At 36.8% G+C, this 20,887-nt stretch overlaps 1 protein-coding gene across 2 annotated transcripts in view; it reads left to right on the plus strand.

The window, feature by feature from the left end:
* Positions 1-20,887, plus strand: part of DYNC2H1 (dynein cytoplasmic 2 heavy chain 1) — a 378,097-nt gene that overhangs the window by 260,800 nt on the left and 96,410 nt on the right. For both annotated transcript variants that reach the window (XM_080641013.1, XM_080641014.1), the window contains 4 exons: positions 3,700-3,855; positions 11,306-11,381; positions 14,380-14,588; positions 19,257-19,361. In XM_080641013.1, the coding sequence (XP_080497139.1) occupies positions 3,700-3,855; positions 11,306-11,381; positions 14,380-14,588; positions 19,257-19,361 (546 nt within the window). The remainder of the gene's footprint in view (positions 1-3,699; positions 3,856-11,305; positions 11,382-14,379; positions 14,589-19,256; positions 19,362-20,887) is intronic.

Here is a 20,887-nt window from a genome sequence, read left to right on the forward strand (position 1 = left end):
GTGAGAGAGACACATCATCGATTGATTGCCTCCCACACCTGCCCCCACCAGGACTGGAACTTGTGACCCAGGTTTGTGCCCCTGACATAGAATAGAAACCGAGACCCATCAGTGTAAGGACTAATGCTCTAACCCAGGGGTGGGCAAACTTTTTGACTCGAGGGCCACAATGGGTTCTTAAACTGGACTGGAGGGGAACAAAAGCATGGATGGAGTGTTTGTGTGAACTAATATAAATTCAGAGTAAAGGAGCAGAGGGAGAGCAAGAGAACCCTCCGCTCTTTCGGCTCCACGGGCCAGATAGAACAGCCGAACAGGCCGGATCTGGCCCGCAGGCTGTAGTTTGCCCATGGCTGCTCTAACCCCGAGAACACCAACTAGGGTGTGACTTCATTCTTTTGCACATGGATATCCAATTTTTATTTCATGTGTTTTTTGACCTAGCTAAATTACATTTTTTGTTTTCTTCCTTTCATTCATCCATCTATCTATCTTTCTAACTGGTAATACTGGGAAGATCCTTTCTAAACCTGATATGTCCTAAACTGTATGTGTTTGTAATGATATATAACTGGTCCAAGTCATAAATAAAATAATAAACTGAGTTAAAACATTTAAAAACTGGTAAAAGGCGTTCTGCCTGCATTTTCTTTCAATTTGTAGAAACTTCTTTGTTTTATATAATCCCTTTTCTTAAAAAAGTCTTATTAGTGTTTATACCCATCTGTTATTTTAGATCAGTACATCTTTTCTTTTTCATCTGAATTTGTTAGTCTCATTTAAGGAGGAACAGGGATAGGATTTAATCTAGGGAATGCAAAGGTTATTTAATATTTGGAAATATGTAATTGAACCAATGTTATTATAATGTCTAGTAAGAAATAACCTTTACAGAATCTTCTCCAGCTACTCTCCCTTTATACTCTGCTACTAAACTACATTCTAGAACCGGGTTGCATGAGCCATATGGGTGGGATCTATTTTTCTTTCTTCTGTTGTTCTTATCATATAACTAGAGGCCCCATGCATGAAGATTTGTGCACGAATGGGCCTTCCTTCCCCTGGCTGCCAACACCGCCTTCACTCTGACCTGGAGCTGCCTTTCCGCCTTCCCATGCTGCCCAGAGGCCCGAAGCGGCTAGGGCGGTGCGGAGTGGCTGGGGCTGTGCGGAACGCCTGCGTTGTCACCATGGCGACGACACAAGCGTCCGGTCCCCGGCTGCTTGGCACCTGCATATGCAAATTAACCTTCCATCTTTGTTGGGTTAATTTGCATACTCACTCCTGATTGGCTGGTGGGTGTCACGAAGGTACAGTCAGTTTGCATCTTTCTCTTTTATTAGTGTAGATACCTGGAATGTAGGAAGAACACAGTATATATTTCAATTAATGAAGAATTACTATATTAGGAAAAATGTTCCTTGAATGTTTTAAAGTGCAGCCTATCCAAGATCCTATTTTGGAGGTAATTTCATTACATTTTCCATTTTATTTAAACTAGAGGCCAGGTGCACAAAATCATGCATGGGGGGTCGGGGAGGACTCCTTCAGCCTGGCCGGCCTGCACTCTCTCACAATCCGGGACTCCTCGGGTGATGTCCAACTGCCTGTTAAGGCCCAATCCTGGGGATCCCTGCAGGATGGGGCCTAAATCGGGAGTTGGACATCCCTCTCGTAATCCAGGACCGCTGGCTCCTAACCGCTGGCCTGCCTGCCTGCCTGATCGCCCCTACCCACTCGCCTGCCTGCCTGATCACCCCTACCCACTCGCCTGCTTGTCTGATTGCCCCTAACCCCTCTGCCTGCCTACCTGATTGCCCCTAACCCCTCTGCCTGCCTGATTGCCCCTAACCATTCACCTGCCTCCTGATCGCCCCTAACACTCGCCTGTCTGCCTGATCGCCTCTAACCACTTGCCTGCCTGCCTGCCTGATCGCCCCTAACCACTTGCATGCCTGCCTGATCGCCCCTAACTGCTTGCCTACCTGCTTGCCTGATCGCCCCTAACTGCTTGCCTGCCTGCCTGATTTCCCCAACCGCCTCTGCCTTGGCCCCCGCCACTGCAGCTTCGTCCAGAAGGATATTCGGAATGTTGTCCAGAAGGTCATTTGGCTGTCTGGTCTAATTAGAATATTTGGCTTTTATTATTACTGCTTGTGAATTTGTTTGCTATTTCTTGTATCAATGTAGATAATTTCATGCTAGGAAATAACATAGTGCTTTATGTTCAAAATTATTGCTATATATATGCATATATGCACACATAATTATAATCTTTAAAAATTGTTACATTTCTTCTCTTTTTTGATTAGTTGTTTTTAAAAATTTATTTCAAATAACCATGGTCATACTTGTCTTTTCTGTTTACTGAATTTGTTACTTTTTTCTTTATTTTTCCTTCTTAATGTTTTCCATAGATTTGTATTTGCTTTTGTTCTTTCTGATTTCTTACGCTGAATGCTTAGTTGGTTTATATTTACTTGCATTAATATTGAAACTAGTTTAAGTCTCTGACATTGTAGTGGAGTATATCCTTGTTCTTATCTCTTAATTTGACATATTAATGTTTTCACTTTGTTGTTTTTCAAAAAATCTGTATTTGTGTATGATTTTTAAAAATTATATATAATTTGTCCATTTTGCCTAATCTTTAGAATAGTATCTTTAAAAACTTTTAAGTGGTTGTTCAGTTTCCTATTAATCTCTTGTTTTATTTATTTATTTTTAAAAAATAGGTTTTATTGATTTTTTTAGAGAGAGAGGGGTAGAGAGATAGAAATACAATGGGAGAGAAACACTATCAATCGGCTACCTCCTGCATGTCCCCCACTGGGAATTGCGCCTGAAACCAGACATGTGCCCTGACCAGGAATGGAACTAGTAACCTCTTAGTTCAAGGGTTGACATTCAACCACGGAGCCACACTAGCCAGGCTAATCTCTTGTTTTATTGAATAGTTCTCAGAAAATTTTGCCTATTCTATGATAATATTTTATAAATGTATCATAAACAGATCTTTTCAATTTATTTATTTTAAATCTGTTTTTATTGATTTTAGAGATAGAGGAGGGGAAAGGGTAAGAAAGAGAGAGAAACATTGATTGGCTGTCTCCTGCACACCCCCCACTGAGGACTGAGCCCACAACTGGGGCATATGTTCTGACTGGGAATCGAACTGGCAAACTCTGGGTGCATGGGACAATGCTCAACCAACTGAGCTACACCAACCAGGGCAACATTTTCATTTTAAAAGTGAAAATTTGCACATGTACTTAATCAATAGTATTTTTCTTTTACTTTTAAATAAAATTTTTTATTTAAGAAAAAAAATGACAAGTATTGCCAAAGGAATGACTGTTCTTTGTAGCAGACATTCTTTAAGTAATGTATTTTTATGTTGGAAATTGTTTCAGTCAAATACCTTAATGATCATATAAAACTTAATTGGTTATTTTGAATATTATTGGTTTATAGGGTTTTTAATTTCAAAAATTATTTTGGATTTATACTAGAGATTAACTATTAGATATAAGGAGTTTTATATTTGTACATTTTGAAATAACACAATAATAAAATAATTTAAGTCAAGTTGGTTATGCTGTAAAGTTTTTTTCATTACAAGATGTTCTCAAATGTGTTAAATACTATTTTGTTTTATTTTAATTTTAAATAATATTATGTCTGTTATCTTTTCTTTAGTCACCTCCAGGTTTAAAGAAGAATTTAATGCGTACTTATGAATCTTGGACTCCTGAGCAAATTAGCAAAAATGGTAATCTACATAGAGCTAATGCTCTCTTCAGTTTTGCATGGTTTCATGCTGCATGTCAAGAAAGAAGAAATTATATTCCACAGGTAAGTAGGATTAGTCTTGGATATATTATAAGTTATATATATATATATTTTAAGTTTAGTAGAAATGGCTGGGATTATTTCATAATGTGGCTCTTGATTCATAATCTAATATGTTAATCTTCTGGCTTATATATAGTAGTCTAGTTCATATTTCTTTGAATTAAAATGTTTAGGACAAATTAACTATCATAAGCCTTCTATGATTGTTAGGCATCATTTTATAGTTTTATGTCTAACAAGTATCTCAAAGATCAACTCTTCTCCATACCTGTTTTTTCTTTAGTATATCCCTCTCGATAAAAGGCATTGATATTCATTTACTTTAAAAAATTATCTTTATTATTGAAAGTATTACAGATGTCTCCTTTTTACCCTGATTGACCCCCCCTTTGCCCTACTCCTGCCCACCCCCATCTCCGAGGCCTTCACTTCACTATTGTCTGTATGAATGGGTTATTCATATATGCATATAATTTCTTTGGTTAATCTCTTTCTGCCCTCCCATCCCCCTTCCCTTTCATATTTGTCAGTCTGTTCCATGTTTCCATGTCTCAGGATCTATTTTGTTCATCAGTTTATTTTGGTTATTAGATTCCACATATAAGTGAGATCATCTGACACTTGTCTTTCTCTGGCTTATTTCGCTTAGCATAAACTCTCCAGGTCCCTCCATACTGTTGCCAATGATAAGAGTTCCTTCTTTTTTACAGCCATGTAGTATTCCATTGTGTAAATATGCCACAACTTTTTTATCCACTCATCTGCTGATGGCACTTGGGCTGTTTCCAAATTGTAGCTATTGTAAATTGTGCTGCTGTGAACATAGGGGTGCATATATTCTTTCTCATTGGTGTTTCTACTTTCTTAAGATATATTCCTAGAAGTAGGATCACTGGGTCAAATGGAAGTTCCATTTTTAATTTTTTGAGGAAACTCCATACTGTTTTTCACAGAGGCAGCATCAGTCTGCATTCCCACCAGCAGTGCACTAGGATTCCCTTTTCTCCACATCCTCACCAGCACTTGTCATTTGTTGATTTGTTGATGGTAGCCATTCTGACAGGTGTGAGATAATTCCTTTTTGTCCTTTTAATATGCATCTCTCCGATGATGAGTAACTTTGAGCATTTTTTCGTGTCTCTTGGCTATCTGCATGTCCTCCTTTGGAGAAGTGTCTATGTAGGTCCTTTGTCCATTTTTTATTGGATTGTTTGCCTGCCTTTTTTCTTAAGTTGTATGAGTTCCTTATATATTTTGGAAATTAACCCCTTATCAGATGTATCATTGCCAGAATGTTCTCCCATACAGTGAGCTCCCTTTTAATTTTCTTGATGGTTTATTTTGCAGTGCAAAAGCTTTCCATTTTGATGGAGTCCCATTTGTTTATTTTCTCCTTTGTTTTCCTTGGCCTAGGAGATGTATTGATAAACATATTGCTATGAGAGATGTCTGAGATTTTGCTGCCTAGGGGTTCTTCTAGGGTTTTTATGGTTTCCTGACTTACATTTAAGTCTTTTATCCATTTTGAGTTTATTCTTGTATATTATGTAAGTTGGTGGTCTAATTTCTTTTTTTTTTTCATGTATCTGTCCAATTTTCCAAAGAAACCTAGGAATTGTTCTTGAAGTTTTTTTCTTAGTCTCCCTATCCAGTTCATTATCAAGTCCTATTGATTCTACTTTCTAAAAATTGTCATGTTTCCTTCCCATTTTTTTTCTAAGCCTTATTACCTCTTACCTGTACTACTTTCTAAGATAGCCTTCCAACTCTTCTAACTTTTTACATTTAGCAGCCAGGATTTTTTAAATATATAAAATGAATTATTTTATTGCTGTTCTTAAAACCCATCAAATATCTTTCTGTTGTATTTGGAGGAAAAAAATGCACATTTCTTACCATGGCCCAAAAGGAAAAATTTGCCTATGTCTTCAGCCTTCTCTCAGGTTCCCACTTGTTCTTTCCACCTCAGCCACACATGACTTCTTTATGGTCTTTGAATTCATCAAGCTTTTTCTCACATAGGCCCTAGCTGTTCCTGTTATCACATGCAGTAGACCACATTGCCATGGCAGCTCTAGCTGGTACCCATGATTTGTCCTGCTTGTCAAATGCCTATCTTAGCCACCAATTGCATCATTCTTTCATCTTTAAATTTTTCCCATCCTCCTTTTTCAACTTTGTCTACTTCTGTTCAGATAATCTTTCCTCAAACTTCCCTCTCTACCTGCCTCATTTTATGCTCTTTCTATTTCAGTTACATGTCAAAATCAGGGCATAGGTTATAAAGTTACAGACTTGGGTTTGGACCCTGACTCTAGAATTCTTAGCTATGTGACCTTGGGCAAATGAACTTTAACTCTAGTAAGCAACTAGCTGTTTCCTCAGCTACAGAATGGGAATAATAATTATGCTTATCTTTATTGTGAGGATTAAATGAAATAGTGTATGTTCAGAAGTGCTTAACACATAGTCTGTCAGCAATTTGTCAAACACATGAAATAGCAAATAACAGTAGTGTGTTAATTCACATAATTTACATACTACATTTATGGGGAGAGTATGCTTAATTTTCTCATTTTACAAAATAGGACACTGGATCTCAATGATAATTAACTTGCTGAAGGAATTACACCTAAACTACAGAGGTTGGAAATAGCCAGGCCCACCTTTCTCTAAAGCCTGTACCCCTAATTTTTCTGACATTTGCCCTCACACTAATGGATCAGTTAATCCTGCCAGCCGTGGGCAAACTACGGCCCGCAGGCCGGATCCGGCTGTTCTATCCAGTTCTCTTGGTCTCCCCTCCACTCCTTTACTTTGAATTTATATTAGTTCACACAAACACTCCATCCATGCTTTTGTTCCGGCCCTCCGGTCCAGTTTAAGAACCCATTGTGGCACTCGAGTCAAAAAGTTTGCCCACCCCTGTTAGACAAATGAAGTATAGTGATAATGATGCACTTTTTATTAAGAAAAGAAAAATTATATTTTAATAATAAAATTAGATTTTATTTTTTATTAAATGATATACTACAAATGAAAAACATTCAAAACAGTTTGCTATTAAAATTTAGACTTCCTGCCCTAGCCTATTTGGCTCAGTGGATAGAGTGTTAGCCTGCAGACTGAAAGGTCCCAGGTTCAATTCTGGTCAAGGGCACATGCTTGGGTTGTGGGGTTGATCCCCAGTCGGGGCCGTGCAGGAGGCAGCCAATCAATGATTCTCTTTCATCATTGATGTTTCTCTCTCTCTCTTTCCCCCTCTCTCTTCCTCTCTGAAATCAATAAAAATATTTAAAAAATTATTTAGACTTCCCCATTCTACTTTCCTGTCTTGTATCTATTCCCAGGGCATCAACTCTTCACCATTTCTGGGGTGTCCCTACGAAATATTAAATAAATGTACAAACATATTTTATGTATTTATATACACTCATATGTTCTTTTTAACTCAAATGGCAGCACATTACAAATATAGTTCTGTAGCTTATTTTAATAACCAGTGCATTTTAGAGACTATTAAATATTAGTACCCTTTTAATATTTAATTTAAAAATATTATTTATGTTCATTATGTCAGTATACACATTTTCGAGCAGTTTTATATTGCTGATTGAGCATGCATATTCTTTTCTATCTTGCTGTTACAAAATACTTGCCTATACTTGCCTCTTTTGGCATTTACTTTTGGTGGCCAATTTCTAAATGTTTAATGTTTGGGCCAAAAGATATGTGTATTTTTAAAAATTCATAAATATTATAAATACCAAATGCCCTTAATAGATAATACAGCAATTTACTTTCATATATACAAATTGAAAATGTCATATTTTTAACACTCTAAATTTGATCTCATGAAAATCATAAAATTGGAGTTAAAGCAGATAATAAAGAGAATACCATTAATTGATAGAGACCAGGTCATACAGATATGTACTTCTATAAATTCCCTATTTTGCCTATTTTCCTCATTTGGTTTTGCTTTTTTTTTTTTTTTCCCTAAATGCCAACTTTCATTAGTAAAGATCCATTATTAATTCAACTCAGGTTTTATTTCTCATATTAGTAAAAGATTATTTTTTGCTAAGATTATTTATTGCAGGGTTATATTTAATTTGCAAAATTAACTTTCTCTATTTTATGCATGTACTAGAGGCCTGGTACACGAAATTCATGCATGGGTAGGGTCCTTAGGCCTGACAGGCAATCAGGGCTGATCAGGTTCCCTGCCTTCCCGCTTCCCTGCCTCCCCACCTCCTCACCTCCTCACCTCCTCCTTCCCTTGGCACCGCATGGTTCCTCCGGCCTCTGCCTTCCTGCATCCTCCTTCCCTCGCTCCCTCAGTGCCCCGCTGCCGCCGCTGGTTGCCCGCCATATTCCATGCCGCTCCCTGGTGGTCAACGCACGTCATAGCGAGCAATCGAACTCCCAATCTCCTGGTGGAACTCCCGAGGGGACACTTTGCATATTAGCCTTTTATATATATAGATGTTGTACTTCTAATACAGTACTTTATGTAATGTAAGTTTTGTTTCATATTTGTTATTTGACATCTTGTTATTCTTACTAGATTGTGAGCACTTGATAACAGGCTTCATCCCATTCATATAGGAGCACTTAATGCCTGGGAATCCACCAGAACTAACTAGGGGTTGATTGGCTATACTAGAGAGAACCTCTCCACAACTTACGACATTATTCCTATCAAAAAATAGGACATGAATAACAAAAATTATCTTTCAAATTTTTGTGTCATAATTTAAAAAACATTAATTATCCAATCGTGTGTCAGTAGCTATGGTACACAGAGTACAGTTCTTATAATTTTAGAATTAGTATTTCAGTTAGAAATTGCTATATTAAGTAATATTAATAGCAACAATCTTCTAATTTTATAGTTTTGTAAGTATGATTTATCTTTGATATTTAATTTTTAAAACATTTCACAAATAAGGTTTAATAGAGTGATATAAGAAATGTTACTAGTAAAACTTCACTCTGAGTTAGTAGAAAATTTAGTTGAAATATAATAGAAACTTTATTAACTATTGATGGGTTATAAGATATCCCTTATGTCTCCCTTAAGATCTTTCATTATGGATATAACTAGAGCCCTGGTGCACGAAATTCATGCAGGGGGGGGCGGGGTGTGGAGGGTCAGCCCAGCCTGCGTTCTCTCACAATCTGGGTCCCTTTGGGGTATGTCAGGCCTAAACTGACAGTCAGACATCCCTCTCACAATCCAGGACTCTGGATGCACCAGTGATCTTCTTTTCATACAGGTGAAAGGCATCTTGCTGTTGTATGGGCAGCTACATTTTTTGCCCTGATTATAAAAAATAGTACATAACATGATCCTTCTGAGGCAGTAGTACCATTTTCTCCATCTTAAGGTTGAAAAACTGAAGCAGAGAGAAGTTAAGTAATTGGCTTTGTGACACAGTCATAAGTGTCAGCATCAGGGCTGACCACAAAATGTGCAAGCCAGAGTCCATGCATGTCATCGCTGCATCATCCTGTTTCATTGTTAGAGTAGCCTTGTCAGGTTTTAATTTTTAAATCTAATAGACTGTTCCCAATATATAGGGTAGGGTCCCTTGGCCTGGCTGGTGATTAGGGCCATCTGTGGGGCGACCAGAGGGCAGGGTGATTGGGGGGCCCCTGCTGGCACCCGCCTTGGCTGGCGGCCGGCATCGCCTGCTGGCCCCGCTCCCCAATCACTGCCGCTGGTCCTGCATTGAGCGTCTGCCTCCTGGTGGTCAATGCACGTCATAGCGACCGCTCGTTCTGCTGTTAGGTCGATTTGCATATTAGGGTTTTATTATATAGGATAGGATATAACTTAGTGAGGGAAGTTTAAGTCTTTTTTGTTTTCACAATATCCAAATAGTGAACTCCAAATTTATACATCCTACTCAGACTAATTCTCTAAGCTCTCAGCTTATACATCCAACTATTTATTTGACCTATCCAGTTGGAGGTCTAAAAATTACTGAAAATCCCACATATTCTGTATCCAAGTACCTTCTCAAGAGCACAGATTTTGGGAAACTAAGGAGAAAATAAACAAATGGGACTGCATATCAAAATAAACCATCAACAAAACAAAAAGGGAGCCCACTGTATGGGAGAACATACTTGCAATGACACATCTGATAAAGGATTAATATCCAAAATATATAAAGAACTCATACAGCTTAACAAAAGTATGACAGACAATCCAATTTAAAAATGGGCAAAGGACCTAAATAGACACTTCTCCAAAGCAGACATACAGATGGACAAGAGGCATATGAAAAAATGCTCAGTCAGTAATCATTAGTGAGATGTAAATTAAAATTACAATGAAGTTCCACCTCACACTAGTCAGAATGGCTACCATAAATAAAATCTACAAACAACAAGTTTTGGTGAGAATGTGGAGAAAAGTGAACCCTGCACACTGCTGATGGGAATGCAGACTGGTGCAGCCACTGTGGAAAACGGTATGGAGTTTCCTCAAAAAATTAAATATGGAAATGCCATTTGGCCCAGTGATCCCACTTCCAGGAATATACCCTAAGAAACCCGAAACATCAATCAGAAAGATTGTATGCACCCCTATGTTCATAGCAGCACAATTTACAATAGCTAAGATCTGGAAACAGCCCATGTGCCCATCAGTAGATGAGTGGATAAAAAAGCTGTGTTACATTTATACTATGAAATACTATGCAACCGTATAAAAGAAGGATTTTTTTCCCTTTGAGACAGCAGAGAGGGACCTGGAGAGTATTATGCTAAGCGAAATAAACCAGTCAGAGAAAGACAAGTATCACATAATCTCACTCATATGTGTAATCTAGTGGACAAAATAAAATGATGAAAAAAATAGATCCAGAGACATAGAAACATGGAACAGTCTGTGCAATCTCAGAGGGAAGCCGGTGGTGGGTGGATGTGTAGGAAGAGATCAACCAAAGAACTTGTATGCACATATGCATAACCCTTGGACACAGATAGTAGGGTGGTGGAGGCCTGGAGTGGGGGGATAAATAGTATCAGTGGGATAAAAAAGGGGACGTGAAATACTTTCAACAATAAAGTTTTAAAATTATGGGAACTAAATGTGTACCAAGTATGTAGACTCAAAATTTACTATGCCAATTTGTTCTCTCTCTATGATTCTATTGCCACATATTTCAGTGATAACAGCTTTATGGTATTATAAAGTATTTTCCATCCTATGGAGGTAAATAATTTTGTTTTAAAATATGACTATTATTTTAGCTTCATTGTTTATTAAAAATTGTCAGAATTGGATTTTTAGCATGTATTGAACATTGTTTTTAAGTTTGTAAGGACTATGATGTATATGTATATATATACAGTATATATGTGTATATATATATATATATGTCTTTGAACACTGCTTATAGTTCTTTAATACTTTTAAATTTTCTTTTGATAGGGTTGGACCAAATTTTATGAGTTTTCTTTATCAGATCTTCGGGCTGGTTACAACATTATTGACAGGCTCTTTGATGGTAGGTTCTAGTGATGAAAATTTTTATCTGTTGTTAATGAAAAAAAATGACATATTAACATCATGGTTTCTTCAAAAGTGACTTAACTTCCTTTCATAAAATTTGCTTTTTATTTTGTGATTTATGTCCTGGCCGCCATGCTTGTGTTCTCTGAGAGTTCTTATCTAGTGTGGTAACCGTTTTTGATATAACTCCTAAGAGATCTAATTGCTCTGTAGCCTTTAGGAAGCAAAAAGCAAACAAATCTACATAATCTGATCCCCGAGGCCACCAGTTCTCTGCCTTCTGAAGACAAAAACAGCCCCTGAAGTTTATTATGTAGGACCCAGGCAAGGAGACACTAGAGTTTAGACATGATGGATTAGAGAAGAGATTATGTTGATAGGAATCTCAAGCTTAAAAATGTCCTGAACAGAACTCTTGATCCCTTTTCCCCCATCCCAACCTGCAAACTTGCCAAACCATTGTTCCCTGCATCTGCCCCATTTTAGTAAATGGCACCACCATTCATGTAATTGTTTAAGTTCAAAGCCTATGAATCACCATGGATTCTTTTATTTTTCTCATCCTCAGTTATCCAGTGCTTTGAAAATTTCTGTTCCTTTCATGTCCAGATCACATCATGGTTCTATTTACTTCTTTCCACTTCATCAAGCAATAACTATTAGCTAATGACAAATAGTTTTCTGTTTATTTAACAATTTTTTTAAATTATACATCAGGAAAGTACATAAAAATGTTCAAACTCAATAAATATTTATAAATTGAACCAATGTAACTAGCCCAAAATCAATGAACAGCATTACCAACATTCCCAAAGCACCTCCTCTATTCTTTTCACACATGACTCAACATTTTCCCATGCTGTGTCAAGGGGAACCTCTTTTCTGACTTCCATGCGCTACTGTTTTAATTTGACAGAGAGTTTTCTGGAGGATATGTACTAATACTTTACCTTGCACAGAGATTTGGTAATTTTCCAAAATGCTTTTGAACATTTATTTGATTTTTATAATACCACTGTAAGGCAAATATTATTAGTATCCTTTTAGGATGAGGAAACCAGAGAACAGAGTTTAAATGATTTGTTCATCACTGTATTTCAAGGTTGTTATGGAATTAATAGTGTCACGTGATTTTTATGTCTATCACATCATTGAATTGTTGTGAATAAGAGGCAGATACTTTAAAATAATACTAAATCTCATGGCAAAAATCTAACTGTATGATCTTATATTTATAAAATTTCCTGACATTAAGAGAACTCCACAAATGTAGAATTAAATACAAAAATGAGAAAAAGTTCTAATTATAGAAGGCAGTTGATGTAGAGATTATGTAGCTATGAGATCTCAACAAGTTTCTTGACCTTTAAGTATGAGTTTCCTGATCTGTAAAATAAGAATAATAGTAGGTACCACTTTAGTTGATTCAACTTGTGAGAAGTTTAAATGAGAAATGCCATGTAAAGTATTTAACATTTAGTACGTTTAGTATATTGGGTAAGCTATCAGTAATGATTGACTGTTATTACTATTGCTATGTTATAATTTGTGTTCTATTTATTTTCTCTTATCCTAAACAAAATAAAACGTGTCTTGAGAATAATGGGTATAAGAAAAATAAGATTTTTAATAAAAATTCTATAAAATATTTTCTGTGATGGTTGTTTGTATTTTTAAGTTGAAATGTATATTAATGTTTCTGTATGTCTTACTTGTGAATGAATGACATATGCATTACTAGTGTATTATTTACTGAACATCAGAACTAGAAACTTGGCAAGTCCTGCTGAAGTCCCTTGTAGCTACTTAGCCACTATTGATAGTAGGATATAGGTGGGAAACAACTTTAATTAGTCCTCCACCCTAGAGGGGCCCTTGCTCTGCAGGAGGCAGCCTAAATCACCTATGCCTTCAATCTCTGTAATGATCTCTGAATTATAAAATTTTAATGAAATTGAACTAGTAAGGCTAGCATTGATGTTAACTAGCTAGTTTAAATATAATTGTGTTTCCTATATTTACTCAGACCTAAGATATGATTCTCACATTTTAACATTACCACTGAAATGTGATTAAGAGGCTATCTCTGACCTTGGCCAGTATCTCTCAGTGGTTAGAGCATTGATCTGTGGACCGGAGGGTCAGGGGTTCGATTCCTAGTCAAGGGCAAGTACCTGGGGTTGCAGGTCTGGAACCCCCCTTCCCCTCCTCCTTGGTCGGGGCACTTGTGGGAGGCAACCAATTGATGTGTCTCTCTCTCTAAAAATCAATGAAAAAAATATCCTCATTCCTTGAAAAAAAATTTTTTTAAGAGGATATCTCTGTTGCAAAATGGAAGCTTATAGCAAAGTCCCCTGTGGTTTTTTTATACTACATTACTTTTCTATTAGAATAGAAAATGGAAAGTTGACTATTAAAATCATGACTTTGAGGAGACTATAATGTGTGAAGGTGTTTAGTAGTGTTTCCCTATTAATCAGATTACTTTACGATCTAAGTTCATCATTGTATAAAATTATGTTTTGAATATGTTCTAAGGAATTTCCAGTTTAAGGAACAGTATTGCGTGGCAGATAAGAATATGACTCATTTCAGTCCCAATCTGTGGGATTTTCTGATTTTGGTGACTTAACCTCCCTGTATCTCAATTTCTCCATCTGTATAATTGGATAATATTAACAATTCTGTTTGTTATGATTCTTAAGTGTTTATTTATGTAAAACACTTGGAAATTTTTATTTGATTAAATAATCTCTCAAAAAATATTAGCCATTGTGTGATTATTGGATATTAATTATTAATAATAATGAATATTAATGGACATTATATTAATATTAATGAGCATTTTAAAAATGACTTAGTGAATTAAATATATTGTTATAGTCTATATTTCCATATAATTGGAGTCTGGAATTTAGTTGCTATTTTAGAATATTTAAAAATTTTTCTAATATCTGGGAAATGAAACTAATAAAAGTATTTTTAAATTATAGGTACCAAAGATGTACAGTGGGAATTCGTCCATGGTTTACTTGAAAATGCTATTTATGGAGGACGTATAGATAACTATTTTGACCTTAGAGTTCTTCAATCATACCTGAAACAGTTTTTTAATTCTTCAGTAATTGATGTATTAAATGAAATGAACAAGAAAAGTATTTTCCCATATTCCTTATCTCTGCCAAAATCCTGCAGCATTTTGGTAGGTAAAATTAATCCTTGTCAATCTATTACCAGATATATACTTGTGTTATTTCTATATTGTTAAATATATGTTGTTTCTTTCTAAATGCACAAGTAATTATCATTCACAAATGTGGATTATTTGTTATGCCAATATGCAGCCTGATTCTCTAAACTCTAGGTGTGCAATTTGCTTTTGGATACTTACTAAAGATTGACTGATGATAATAAGATATAGTATGTAGGTAAATGTTGAAGGGAGTAGCAAAGGAAAATTTTAAATGTAGAACTGCTCTGAAGATCTGGAGTGGGGGAATATGCTACATCCTAAGTAGGCATAAGAGTGTTCTGACATATTTAATAATATGGTAGAAATTTAAAAAATATTTAACAAATGTCTGTTTACATATATTGGCTTATAAATTTAACAAAGCAGCTCTAAAAATATAAGAGGGATTCACTTTATCTGGCTTTCATAGAACATTTTTGTGTATGTGTACTTATTTTAACCAGATGTAGCTTTTTGCTTTGAGTCATTCTATGGAAACTTCCTAGAATGCACGGTTTTTTCCCCCGAAAATAGTACTGAATATAGTCCATTGCCCCAAATACTTCAATTCTAGTTTATTTTTACCTCAAAACTATATTTGTATAAATGCCCAAATAATATTTTTATTAGAGTATTATAATCATACATTTGTTCATTAATTACAAAGATATAAATATATATGCACACAATTATATAGTTTTTCTCTTAGTAGTGTGCCTTTTCCTGTCAAATATTTTTCAAGAAAACTTCTGTTTCAGTAACATCATTATGAGAAAATAAAAGCTTGAAAACCTATGCTAAACTTATTACTCGTATATCTTATATGTTATATTACTAAATATCCCATCTGTTTTGTTTTATTATTCAGTAATATATTTTGAACATTTGCCCAATGGTAGCCCTTTTCCAGACATTGTGGATTCTGACGCATCTGCAGAGTTCACTTTCTGGTGGAAGAACCTTAGAGTGAATGAGAAAATAGATATATCACATGCTTATTTATCATTTATTTATTTCAGAAAATGTACTCTGAAAAATCTTCCATCTCTATTGTTTGAGGTTTACATTGAAAAACAAAATTCATACAGAAAAGTATATATCCTAAATGGGATTGCAGTTAATTTGTATACATTGAACACATGAGTGTAACCCACACTGGGATAAAGAAACAACATTATCAACTCCCCATAATTCCTCTTTATGCTTCCTTTTAACAGCCTGCATTAGTTTTGCCTGTTTTTGTGCTTTATATAAATGGTATCATTTGTTAAGTATATGTTGTTTCTTTCTAAATGCACAAGTAATTATCATTCACAAATGTGGATTATTTGTTATACCAATATGCAGCCTGATTCTCTAAACTCGAGGTGTCCAATTTGCTTTTGGATACTTACTGAAGATTGACTGATGATAATAAGATATAGTGTGTAGGTAAATGTTGAAGGGAGTAGCAAAGGGAAATTTGAAATGTACAATTGCTGAACACATGAGTGTAAAAGTGGGGATACTTTTGTGTTCAAGTGGGCATAAATCAGCCTGGATATTGCCTATTATTTAGGAAACATGTCCATATATAGTCCTAAGTAGAGAGAAGACAATAGTCAGTCTAGATGAGAAATTTCACAGCTATTTTGAAATAAACACAGCATATAAACAGAAATAAAATAATAGTTTTAAATTTATAGGATGATTTATGAGAATCAATGTTTACTGTTCTAATTGACCTAGGTAGGAGGAAGAATCCGAAAGCTTCCCAGGAATAGGGGAACACAAGCGCACACACATTCCTACACATACACATTTACAAATGCATGCATGTATACAAGATTATACTCATACTAGAGGCCCGGTGCACGAAATTCGTGCACGGGGAGGAGGGTGTCCCTCAGCCCAGCCTGCATCCTCTCCAATCTGGGACCCCTCGAGGGATGTCAGACTGCCCATTTAGGCCCAATCCTGGTGGGATCGGGCCTAAACGGGCAGTTGGACATCCCTCTCACAATCCAGGACTGCTGGCTCCCAACTGCTTGCCTGCCTGCCTTCCTGATTGCCCCTAACCGCTTCTGCCTGCCAGCCTGATCACCCCCTAACCACTCTCCTGCCAGCCTGATTGATGTCTAACTGCTCCCCTGCCAGCCTGTTTTCCCCTAACTGCCCTCCCATGCAGGCCTGGTCACCCCTAACTGCTCTCCCCTGCAGGCCTGGGTCCCTCCCAACTGCCTTTCCCTGCAGGCCTGGTCGCCCCCAACTTCCCTCCTCTGCTGGCTTGGTCACCCCTAACTGCCCTTCCCTGCTGGCCTGATCGCCCACAACTGCCCTCCCTTGCAGGCCTGGTCCCTCCCAACTGCCCTCCCTTGCTGGCCATCTTGTGGTGGCCATCCTGTGTCCACATGGGGGCAGGATCTTTGACCACATGGGGGCAGTCATCATGTGTGTTGGAGTGATGGTCAATCTGCATATTACTCTTTTATTAGATAGGATAAAGGCCTGGTGCACGGGTGGGGGCCAGCTGGTTTGCCCTGAAGGGTGTCCCGGATCAGGGTAGGGGTTCCCTTGGGGTGTGGGGTGGCCTGGGCGAGGGGCCTGTGGTGGTTTGCAAGCCAGCCATGGCCCCTGGTGACCCAAGTGGAGGCCCTGGTATCTGGGGTTTATCTTCTACAATTGAAACTTTGTAGCCTGGAGTGGAGCCAAGCCTTCTGCTTGCTCCATGGCAGCAGCCATTTCTATTGGGATTTATGTATCTTCTATAATTGAAACTTTGTAGCCTTGAGCAGAGGCCTGGGCCGGCCATGGCTGCAGAAGCTTGGCTTCCTCCATTGCCGCAGGCAACCCTAGCCTCCTGCTCTTTCCAGCTCCATGGCTGCCACCATTTCTGTTTGGATTTATGTATCTTCTATCATTGAAACTTTGTAGCCTTGAGTGGAGGCATAGGCCAGCAAGGGCAGGCGGAAAGCTTGGCTTCTTCCATTGCCGAGGAAACCCAAGCCTCCCTCCTGCTCTCTGTGGCCGTAGCCATCTTGGTTGGGTTTATTTGCATATTCTCTCCTGATTGGCTTGTGGGCGTGGCTTGTGGGTGTAGCGGAGTGATGGTTAATTTGCATATTACTCTTTTATTAGATAGGATACATGCATATGTTTACAAATTGTGATTGGAATCCTTATGGAAGATTACAGATGTTGAACTATAGGAAAGGAATAATTTCAAAGAACAGCATAGCATGTCTTTCCAAAATCAGACATATTTCTAGGTCTTGGGCTTCCTGGAATCTGATTGTTTCCTTGGAAATACTTCAGGGGCAGCTGCCAAGAATAGGAAAAAGATGATGGTGCGAAGGGAGCAGAAGATGAGTGTTTTCACCAAGAATAGTTACTTCAGCAAGAACAGTTTATATGCAGATACAATACCTGCCTTAAAATAACTTGTCTCTTCATAAAAATAAAACAATTTTCATCTTTGGGCCAAACTGAATAAATCCTGTTGGTATATACTCTTACTTGCCCATCTAGATGCATACTTGCCAAATCATGTCTGCAATGCTCATGGTAATTCTTGGGATTAAATGATAGGATTATCAGTGTGTTTCATCAGCTAACTGAAAACTGAGAACTGAGGAAATGCTTTATGATAAAGTGATTTACAAAGCAGTGCTTGCATGCCAGAGTATTTATATATAGATTTCTGGGGTTTCTATAAATTAAAAGAAAAAGATTGCTGGAATATTTATTTTTGATATAAGCAGAACTACACTCTTGTAGATCACAACGAAAATAATTACAGGGCTTTCCTGAAAACATTCTACATAATATCTTGCACATACTAGGTGTAGCCACTTAAATATGTTTGTTTTAATCAATTCAGGGTTCCTTTGAATGTGGGAAGTTAGGTTAAGAAAATATAGTATCAAATAATTTAAATATGAGGAGGTAGTAATGACAAAGAATATTTCTTCTTTTTAAATTGATTTCAGAGAGAGGAAGGGAGAGGGAGACAGAAACAATGATGAGAGAGAATTATAGATCAGTTGCTGCATGCCCCCTACCAGAGACTGAGCTGGCAACCCCGGCATGTGCCCTGACTGGGAACTGAACTGTGACCTCCTGGTTCACAGTTGATGAGCCACACTGGTCGGGCTATAATTCTTTTTCTGTTAATTAAAAATTTTTAATATTGACATAATTGCAGGTGTCCCCCTTTTTCCCTGCCCTTTGCCACATCCACCCACTCCCACCCCCCCTCCCTTGGCCTTCACCAAACTACTGTCCATGCCCATAGGGTATGTATATATGTTCTTTATCAAATCCCTTTCTTTAGCTTCTTTACCCAGTCATGCCTAACTTGGGCACTGGCCAGTCTATTCCATGTATTTATGCTTCTGGTTCCATTTTATTAATTAAATTCCACATATAAGTGAGATCACGTGATATTTGTCTTTCTCTGACTGGCTTATTTCATTTAGCTAACACTCTCCAAGTCCACCTATATTTCTTACAGATAACTGATTATACAAAATGAAAGCGAGATTTATGTAGAAATGTAATATGATAATAATAATTTAATACTTTATAGCATTGTCTGTGATTTCAATAGATTGAAGTTCAATCTTTTTTTTTAAATTGTTTTCCCTTTTTTATATTTAGGACTATCGTTCTGTCATTGAAAAACTCCCAGAGGATGACAAACCTAGTTTCTTTGGTCTGCCTGCCAATATTGCTCGCTCTTCTCAACGCATGATCAGTTCTCAGGTAACCTAAGAAAAGATTAACTTTTAGAAAAAATGTTCCTACTGAGCCTAAAAGAAATAACATTAATTTATTTAAAACTATAGACCCCACAAGTTTTTATTTTAAAATGTTATTCCAGTCTTACCTTGAATAAATTTTTAAATGAACCAAATAGTTCTATCTTAATACATTTGTTAAAATTAGTAAAATATCATTGAATACTGTCAGTTTCATCCAAAATATGTTTGTTTTACTCCTGTGATTTAAAGTTACTTTAAATGTAACTCATACAATTAATTATACAATTAATTCTTTTATAAAAAGATGTTTTATAACAGTAACATTTATTTTTCTATAAGAGCTACATGTTTTTTTAAGCGCTAGCTATATGTTCTTTTTTTCCTAAATGGCTCAGCACCTGCAGTTATCCATAGTTTGCCCAAGACTGCCTTAAACAATAAAATTAAATTTAAAAAAAAAAGAGGGTGCCTGAATTGACATTCTAGAACTTTTTCATGGATTTCACAGTAATTTAAAAGCAAAATTCTTAAAATATGTTATATTTATTCTTAAAATGTAATCATGGTTTTTTTTTTTATTGCCAACATTTGAGGATTAATTCTATTTTAGTAACATTGCACTGAATGGCTTTCATGAACTCAGCAGATGTGGTAACTCATGGCTCAGCACCTGCAGTTATCCTGACTCAAATGATTTTTCAATTATTAGAGAAGTCAGAAATTCCTGGAAAAATCAGTTTTTGATATCAGGTAGCTTACTATGCTCTTTTCTCTGAGTTAGTCCTCTGTTTAAATATATTAACTCATATTTCAAGACCATGTTTATTAACTACAACTTTGCAAATAGCATCATCAACAAAAACAGTATGAACTTTTATACACAGTGTATTAAATTCTGAATTCTAACTAGAGTAAAATCTATGTTTGAACAGTTGTTACATTTTGACTTCTATAACCATTTAGACAAGCAAGTGGATTGGAAAACATTATAAGCCTATTTAATTTTGTAATGTACACAATGATTTTATATTTACTACTTATAAATATTTTGAACTTGAGTCTTTAGTTTCATGGTTTATCATTTAGTAAGAAATAAAAATGTCTCTTAGTTTGAAAAATGACAATTAAAGGGAAAGATTGAGGCATCTATCTACTGTTCTCTTGTGAATTACATTTCACTAGAGACCTGGTGCCTTTTCACAGTTCCAGAGCCTCTGGCCTAAGCCAGCTCCCTAAGCCATCAGTTGGACATCCTTAGCCTTAGTCTAGGCTAATTGTTATTTTTAATCTCTTAAGTGGCCTCAGGGCAAGGTATTTCCCAATAGGGTGTGTCAACTGTCTTCCCCCCAGGCAAGGCAAATGTGTCTGTGGGAAAGATGTCCTCCACTGTGTGAGCTAATGACTCAGCCCAGGAAACTTGGGGTGTTGGCCTTCTGAGCTCTATCCCCGGTCCTGGGTTCTGCTCTCACAGCTCCAGTCCACTTCACCCTCCCTCTGCCAGAGCACAAGGTGGGTGGCTCCACAGCG

The sequence above is a fragment of the Plecotus auritus genome (assembly GCF_963455305.1).
Source record: "Plecotus auritus genome assembly, chromosome: 9".
Taxonomy (NCBI): domain Eukaryota; kingdom Metazoa; phylum Chordata; class Mammalia; order Chiroptera; family Vespertilionidae; genus Plecotus; species Plecotus auritus.